The following is a 9278-nucleotide window of genomic DNA, read 5'->3' as shown; positions in this document are numbered from 1 at the left end:
TAGCAAACAAGCATACGCTTGACATGATTAATAATTGGCTGATACTCCTGAGGATTTGACAAAAGGATGTTGTTGAGGAGTATCCAGTCATGGGGGTTGAGGTTCGGTAGATCAGCAAGGGAAAAAGTGGTGAATAGAGCCTTCGGTTCCTCTAGTCACTCTGAACTTGACATTAATGAATTTCCCTGCTGAATAGGGCTTCATCACCCTGACGGTGGTTATCTTCTTTAAACTCCATGTCTGGTATTGAGGTTGAGCAAACTCCAAGTAAAACTCTAACAGATCCATATCTACCTTCGGTCTGGAGATGGAATGGCAGCAGTGGAGTTGAAACAATGGAAGACGAATGCCTTTCTAGTGATTGGCATATCGAACTGTGCATCCCTGGAGTTGTCAAGGCTGAATGCCATTATTGGTTCGAGCCATAGAGCAGTTGGCTCGTCAATCGCACAGCTCTGAAGCGATTCTTTAGTCCATTCAGGGAACATGGCCTTTTTCTTTTCAAGGAGCTTCGCCTCCTTTCGTTTCTGTTCTAGCTCAACCTTCTCCTTCATAGAAATTTCTTCAGTTCGTTTTTCTGAAGAATCAACCTTTGGGACAGGTTTCCTGGGAATTTCAATGTAGACATCATCTTCTTCATTGTCGGTATCAAATTCACCAATTTTCTTCTTTTTCTTCTCCTTATTACTGACCGAAGCTTCATTACCCTTCGGTTTAGTAGCTAGCTTGGAGGTAGAAGGAGGAGGTTGATTTGTTTTTTGCTTTTCTTGCTTCAACTCTTTCTCTCCCCCTTTTTGCGGTTGGACACCAATCACCGGAACGCCCTCGATACGACTGAGGACGTCTAGTGCCGGTCGAAGCTTTTCTGCCAAATGTCTTCGGGTGGTGATAGTGACAAGGGGATCATGACCTTCAATTAGATGAAGAAGGATGGAGTGAATGTCTGCACCAGAACTCCTTATTACCTCCCTCTCGGACTTGAGGTCATCAATCTCAGCATGAGCAGTTTTCAGCTTGTGAGTTTGCAATTTAAGCTGATTTGTGTGTCTGGCAAGCTCATCCATAACACCATTTTCCATAGCTAAGTCCGCTTCAAGTTGAGATAAGCGTTCGTTGAAATTAGCATGGAACGCTTCATTCGCCTGTTGAAGAGCAAGGCGTGCTGCTTCAACCTTCGAGCATTCAGACTGAAGAGTCTGTTGAAGAGTTTCTATAGAAGAAGTAACTGTAGCAGCATTCTTTGCAGCAGCAACCTGCAAAGAGTCTAAAAAGATGTGAGCCTGGGAAACTAGTTTATCGACTTTTGCGGTCGCTTCCTTGCACTCCTTTGTAGAGGCATCAACAGCACGAGAGGCCTGATGACACTGAGAAGTGGAGGCTTCAATAGCCTTGGCTGCAGCAGTTAAAGAGGCTGAATGTTCTACAACAACTGATGAGAATAGGGCCTTTAATGTAGCATCTAAATAAGCCCCGGAGGAAGAGGAGGAAAGCATTTGATCTAGCTTGTTATTTACCGCTTGGAGATGACGTTTGGTGATAGGCTCATCGTCATCATCCTCACTCTGGACTCGATAAGGACTGAAGTATGTAGAGTCGAACTCCAAGTCCTCAGCGCCCAAAATTGGTGTTGTTTCTGTAGAAGGTGTGGGTGATAAGGGTTTAGAAGTAGTTGGAGGTTCGGTTGTTGGTGGAGGTTTGGTTGTAAAAGTAGGTTCGGTTAATGGAGGGTTGGGAATAGTGAAGGTAGGTTTTGTAGTGGTGGTAGAGGTTGTATCTGTGAAAATAGGAGTGGGAATAGGTATTGAAGTGAAGGGTTGAGAAGTGGTTAGTTGAGAGATAGGAGGGATAGAAGCAGGAATTGTAGCAGGTGGAGGTGAAGGAGGCAAAGAACGAACCGGAATTTATGGAGTAGGGGAGCGAGGTGGAGTGTCGCCTCGACCCGAAACCTCTTCATCAGAACTTTCATTCTCATAGTCTGAAGATGGAGTGTTCTTCTGCCTAGGAGGAACATATTCTGAATCCGAACTGCTTGAGGATTGAAGAATAAGTTTCCTAGCAGGCTTCTTCTGCTTTTTAGGTTGAGGAGGAGAAGGAGAAGCTTTATTACCTTTCCTCTTCTTGGGGGTTTGCCCCTTGGATGGTTTTGTTACAGGACCCTCCTTATGTGATTCAGTTTTCTTGCCCCTTTTGGCTGGTTTATCAGCTTCTTCAATTGAACGAAGCATCGTCGGCGTAAGTTCACGTGAACCAACAACTTTACGCTTCCTGTACTGCTGAAGTATGTTACTGGCTGTAGAGATACAACCGAGCATGGTTTCTGGAATTGAGCCGATGTACGAAAACTTTGTGGGGTCAGTGACGATGATCTTCGTCGTATGAAAGGTGACGATGGAGGAAAGCAAGGAATCCACCATAATAGGGACACGATTGCGATCCATTGCCCATTTGGTGATAATGGACCAGAAACGCCCACATGAAACTTCTGAGTGCTTTGACGAAGAGAGTAGACTTTGAACTAGCTGCTGCCAAATTATAGACCCATAGTCAAGGTTGAGACCGTTGTACATCCCATACAACATCGTTATAAAGGCTTTGCTAGCACCGTCAGAACCAACACTACGCTCAGATAAACCCTTGAATAAAAGAGTGAATAGGCCATTCCATTGAGGAGGAAAGCATGACTTCTTGAACTTCGTGACGGTAGTTAGGGTTTCAGTATACCCCATCTGATAAAACATAGTAAACAGTTGACCAGTGGTAATGGAGTCAGGGTTTACCAGAGATGGATCTTGTGAGAGACCGATTAGGGCACATAATCGACTCTTGGAGATGGAGACTTTCTCATCGTGAAGCTCAAAGTGGACACGTTCATTGGCCTTGTCATAGAACGCCGTAGAGTAGACATGGGATAAGAACGACATTGGCACAATTTCAACCTTTGTCATTGCATCGACGAGTGGAGAGTATTTGAGACACTCAACCATATACAACATGTACGACTCATAAACAAAGGGAGTAAGATCGATGATTAGGTTTTGTTGGGGTTTTATTGTGAGTAGGGGTTGATGGACTGAGGTATCATGAACAGATGAAGATTCTGGCATTGTAGGAGCTTGAGAGCGATGATGAACAGTTGCAGAAAATAGGAGGGTTTCTTGGAGAGCTTTTTGGAAGTGATAAAGGTTGAGAGAGCCCCGTTCCAATTCCTTTTATACATACAAGGAAGAGAGAGAAGAATTCGGCTGAAATCTTGGATTATCTCTAAAATCGCGCCTGAATTGATGTGTGAACAATTGAGATGCCGAAGATGACGCAGGAGAGGGAAAAACATTTCCCCTTTTCATGCCTTTTCATAAAATCACCCTTTTCAAATCGCGAAACCGTTTGAATTTCTGCTGAGTCAGCTACCTTTTCATCCCTATCGTTTCACCTGACGACGCTTGAGTTTTTGTGCCTTGATAATCTGTGTAAAACTTAGAGTTTTGGAAAATTAAAAAATTTCGTGCAAAGGGTGTAAAAGATAAAGAAATAAAACAAATAATTTAGGATTATCTGTGATGTCGTTTGTAGACATAAACCAATTGATTTTGGGCAAAAATCACTTCCTTCAACGTCAAGATAGACATTGAAGTGCTTGCTTGGTTTCCCATGAAATAACGATCAAAAACTTGTTAAGAAGTTTTGAAAGGCATCTTTTAAGGTTAAAGGGGTGGCTTTCGCTTCAATTCATAATTTCGATGCTTAACATAAGATCGAAAAGAGAATGAAGTACTTGTGAGATCATTGTGATCTGTTGAACAAGTAGGTGAGAAATAATTTTATAGTGACGAGAGAATTTAAGAAATCTCAAAAAAAAAAAAACTGGATCTTTTAGGGTTAGAAAAACCTTGGTTAAAGGCAATCTCATAAAGATCACTCAAAAAGAAAAAGAGATTCCATTGGGTAACAAGTAAGATCTTGAATTTTTGAATTCACCATCAATTCATTAGTGGTGTTGAATTTTGGGTTTCACTTACTGCATAGTAGCATGAGACTAAGATCATGAACACAGATTTTGTATAACCATAAACCTCAGTGGTTAAAACTGAGAGTCTTAGGGGTTATAGTGATGAAACGAAATATAATGGAGAAAGATGATGGAGATGGTATAAGAAGCGAATGTACCTCTGCTTATTGAAGAAAGGATGGTCTAAACAGATAACTCTAAACTCGGTGTGAGTAGAGTAAGGTAGCTCATGATTAGAGTGAACTTGATAGCCTGGATTGGGAAAACATGATTGGTGTAGATCATGTTATTAAGGCTTCACTCAGAATCAGTTGAGGCTTGAGTCTACATACAACAACATGCTTCTAGGGACACCTAACTAAGGAAAAAAGATTTACCTGCCCGAGATGCGTCATCGAGAATCACACTTATATAAAAAAAACGTTAGAGATATGAAAAATAGTAAAAACACAGAAAATATTTTTGGATTTTTGTGAAAATTGAACAGTTGAACGAAAAAAAAATATTTTTGGGATTTTAGAAAGGGAAAGGAAGTAAAAATTTTTACAAAAGAATACATTTAAAACGCTTTTTAAAAAAATAAGGAAGTTCAGAAGGACCGAACCCAAAATAGACAGAATGCTCGGTTCATTTCGGTTCATGGACCAACTTCACCCGAAATAGACCGAACCCGAAATGGACTGAACCCGAAATAGACCGAACGCTCGGTTCATATAGGTTCGCTCTATTTTGCTTGTTACCTTTATGGGAGCGAAATCGATTTTGGTACTAACTCGGCTTGCATCATTCCTAGGCGTTGTAAGATCTTATTGAAGCTTGCTTCAGGTAAAGCTTGTGAATATGTCTTCCAGTTGCTCAGTCGTTCTGACAAAGTGAATTTCGACGTTGCCATCTTCGACGTGATCCTTGATGAAATGATATCTCAGTGCGATATGCTTAGTCTTCGAGTGTTGCACTAGATTGTGACAAATTTTGGTTGTGCTTTCAGAGTCACAGTACAAGGGGATTTTCTTCATGTTTAAGCCAAAATCCCGGAGTTGACTCTGTATCTATACGACTTGAGATGTACAAGATGCTGCAGCAATGTATTCGGCTTCTGCAGTGGATAACGACACGCAAGTTTGTTTCTTGGATTGCCAACTTACTAATTTTCCATCCAGAAACTAACATCCTCCTGTGTTGCTTTTACGATCTAATCCACAGCCACCTAGATCAGCATCTAAAAAGGCTTGCACGAAAAATCCGAAATTGGCTGGATACCATAGACCGAGAGAGGAGGTTCGCTTCAGATAGAGAAAGATGTTCTTCACTGCTTGAAGATGAGGTTCTCGAGGGTTGGCTTGAAATCTAGCACAATAACATACTGAGAACATGATATTAGGTCTACTGGCTGTAAGATACATTAAAGACCCAATCATTTATCGATAAAGCGTTGTATCAGCTGCTGGTTTCTCCAAAGATGGTGTGAGTTTCGTTCCAAAATCCATTGGTACTTTTACCTTGGAGTCTCCCGTCATTCCAAACTTGGTGAGCAAAGTCTTGGTATATGCTTCCTGATTAATAAAATGCCTTCGGGTCCCTGTCTAATGTTCAATCCAATAAAGAAAATTAATAGGACCCATTGAGCTCGTCTCAAACTTAGTTTCCATCGACTTTCGGAATTCAGTTGTTAAGCTTGGATTCGTGGAGCCAAAGATGATGTCATCAACGTAAATTTGGACTATCATAAGGTGGTTAACTTCTCGCTTACGAAAGAAGGTTGGGTCAACCGAGCCTTGTTTGAATTTAGACATCTTTAAGAAGCGAGTAAGAGTTTCATACCATGCTCTGGGAGCTTGTTTCAGGCCATAGACAACTTTGTCAAGGATATAGCAGTGATCATGATACTTCTCGTTTAAAATCCCGGCGGTTGCTCAACATACACGGTTTCTTCAAGTTCACCATTGAGGAAGGCACATTTGATGTCCATTTGATAGACTTCAAAGTTCTTGTGAGCTGCGTACGCTAGAAAGATCCGAACAGATTCCAATCTAGCCACTGGAGCGAAGGTTTCTTCATAATCGATTCCTTCTTCCTGACAATATCCTTTGACCACCAGCCTTGCTTTATTACGAATGACATTTCCTTCTTTGTCCATCTTGTTTCGGAATACCCATTTGAGACCGACAACCGAAGCATCCTTTGGTGTTGGAATAAGACGCCATACCTTGTTTCTTTCAAACTCATTTAACTCATCCTGCATGGCTTGAACCCAGTCTGAATGATCAAGAGTCGAATTAACAGTCTTTGGCTCGATTTTGGACACGAAAGAATTGAACATGCAGAACTCAACTTTTTAAAATAGAGCAGCCTGTTTCGCTTTGATTTGAGATCGTGTAAACACCTTTTCAGAGGATTCCCCAATAATTTGAGTCTAAGGATGATCTTTGGTCCATTTCACAAGTGGAGGAAATTTTGGATCATAGATGGGATCCAATTCAGCATTAATTTCTTCTTCGAGTTCAGACAGATTGTCATCTCTAACTGTTTTCTCCCCCTCGAAGAATGATTCCTGTTCAGGACCAGCATTTGTACCTCTTTCATTTGTTGGAGTTTCAGTGGAGGTGGATGTATTTGTTGATGAGTCCTCCCCCTGGAAAGAAAAACCTTGATCATGATGAGGAGAAGAACCCTCCCCCTCGACAGTAGGATGGTCATCAGAAGGTTGGCTTGCAGCTGTATCTTCGGTTCCTTTGGATTGTTCATCAGCCATTTTCCTAGCAACATCATCTATAACTTGTTTCAAATTGTCAACTTTGTTTTCTGCAGCTGTTGACTCTGAGTCGATCGCTTTCTGAGGTTCATCAAACAAGAGCATGAATTGGTCAAAAAGATTTGAGATTGAGACAGTAACCTGACCGTTCTTTGGAAATATGTCTTGAGATGCATCTTCGGTTGCCCTTAACTTCTTAACATAACTATCATCAAAAGTGACATAGTATGTTTCTTCAATTTTCTTTGAGCGTTTATTGAGAACTCTATATGCCTTGGAGTTTAGGGAGTAGCCTAAGAAAATTCCTTCATCCGCCTTAGCATCGAACTTGTTGCAATTCTCTTTGGAGTTGAAAATGAAGCACCTAGAACCGAACACATGACAGAATTTCATGTTTGGTTTTCGGTTGTTCAGAATCTCGTAAGGTGTATTGGAGAACCGTTTATTCATGTAAGATCGATTCTGAGTATAGCATGCAGTCGCAATTGCATCAGCCCAGAAGTATAATGGCAGAGATGCGAAGCATAACATGGTGCGAGCAGCTTCACACAAGGATCGATTTCTCCTTTCAACAATGCCGTTTTGTTGTGGAGTATAGGGGGCTAAGAAATTGTGAGGTGTCCCCTTTTCAGCAAGAAAACTTTCAAAATCTTTGTTTTTGAATTCCTAGCCATTATCGCTCCTAATATTACAAACAATCTTTCTGAGTTGTGTTTCTATTTGTTTAATGAAGAGCTTGAACTTTGTTACAGCTTCTGACTTTTGCTTGAGAAAGAAGGTCCATGTGAACCTTGAGAAATCGTCTACTATTACCAGAATGTACTTGTTTCCTCCAATACTTTCGATAGACGATGGGCCACATAAATCAATATGTAGTAATTCCAATGGTTCTATTACCTTAGTGTTGATAATAGAAGGATGGATCTGTCGACTCTGCTTTCCCATTTCACATGCTGCACAAAGATGTTCTTTATCGAATTTCAGAACTGGCAGCCCTCGAACATGATCACCCAAAACTAATTTGTTGATGTCCTTGAAGTTCAGGTGAGAGAGCCTCCTGTGCCATAGCCAGCTTTCATCGGAGTGAGCCTTTGTGAGCAAACAGATTGCTGGTTTTCCCTTTATCGGATTGAGATTCTGTGGATACATTTCTCCTTTTCGCTTGGATCTTAAGAGAATATTGCTTGACTTCTTCTCGACAATTTCTAAGCCTTTGTCGTCGAAAGATACTTTCAACCCGGTACCAACCACCAGCTGTGATACACTTATGAGATTGTGTTGGAGCCCTTCAACGTATGCTACCTTCCTTATGGAGAATTCGCCATTAGTGATCATTCTGTAGCCTTTAATAGTTCCAAACGAGTTGTTTCCATACTTTACAATGCTGCCATCTTTTAGAGAGCGAAACTCCCTTAGTTCCTCCTTCCTTCCTGTCATGTGACGCGAGCATCCACTATCAATGTACCATTCTTCGTCAAACTGCTCGTCACGTATAACCTGCAAAAATTTAAGCAGATTTAGGAACCCAAAGCTTCTTGGGTCCTTGTGAGCCTTTTACAGGACATGGTATTGTAAGAGAAATATCAACCATATATGTACGTTTAACTAAAGTTGTTTCATCTTTTCTTTTAATGGTGAAAACTTTAAGTTTTGTTGACATAGAAGGACTAGGGTTTTTGACAGACGGACTAGGATTTTGAGATTTGGAATTAGGAGAGACGTTAGGTTTTTGGTTTTTGAGATCAGACTTGTGGGCTTGAGGACCGAAACTTTTCTTTCGGTTGGAGTTGGATGAGGGACCGAAACTCTCCTTTCGGTTGGAGTTGGATGAGGGACCGAAACTCTCCTTTCGGTTGTTTAGGGACAAGGGACCGAAACTTCCCTTTCGGTTGTTTAGCGACGAGGGACCGCAACTTCCCTTTCGGTTGTAATTGGAAGATGAACCGAAACCGCCCTTTCGGTTGTTTAGCGATGAGGGACCGAAACTCTCCTTTCGGTTGTAGTTGGAATATGAACCGAAACTACCCTTTCGGTTGTATTCACTTGAGGGACCGAAACCGCTCTTTTGGTTCCTGTCATAACTGTGCTTCTGGTTCCCTGAGTTTTCCTCCAATTTCGACTTTCTTTCTATCCTTACAAAATCAGGATTTTGAGAGTTCCATAATCGTTTTCTTTCGGAGAGATTCTTCTTGTATCTAACGTTCCGTTGATGCTTTCATTCGGCGACCTGTTTGGGATTTTTATGAATGTTGGCCTTTCTTTTGGAAGCATGAGCACAACATTCACTCTTTGTTGAAGAGGTATCACTCGTGGTTTGTGTCGGTTCATCCACATAAGGTTTGGTTCCACTTGTGCTCGACACATCGTACTTTGTAGGGTCATTTAGTGGTTCAGGTATATATCTACCTTTCACTCTCCATGAGGTTTTCTAAGAGAGGCCCTTCGTATCGTCTGCGTTGTCGATTGGGGCTGACCAAAAGTACTCATCACATCCACCAACATTGTCTTCTTCCACCATCG

General features: G+C 41.4%; 1 protein-coding gene across 1 annotated transcript; it reads right to left on the bottom strand.

Annotated features, from left to right (window-relative positions):
- Positions 1-290: 290 nt before the first annotated feature.
- On the bottom strand, positions 291-2579 carry LOC128133385 (uncharacterized). Its single transcript, XM_052770784.1, has 4 exons — positions 1934-2579; positions 1344-1774; positions 707-1253; positions 291-634 (listed from the first exon to the last, which is right to left on the bottom strand). The coding sequence occupies exons 1-4, from the start codon at positions 2577-2579 to the stop codon at positions 291-293; spliced, it is 1968 nt and encodes a 655-aa protein (XP_052626744.1).
- Positions 2580-9278: the final 6699 nt, after the last annotated feature.

The sequence above is a fragment of the Lactuca sativa genome, chromosome 4, assembly GCF_002870075.4.
Source record: "Lactuca sativa cultivar Salinas chromosome 4, Lsat_Salinas_v11, whole genome shotgun sequence".
NCBI lineage: Eukaryota > Viridiplantae > Streptophyta > Magnoliopsida > Asterales > Asteraceae > Lactuca > Lactuca sativa.
The sequence above is the reverse complement of the archived record's forward strand: the minus strand, read 5'-3'. Positions and strand labels throughout refer to the sequence as shown.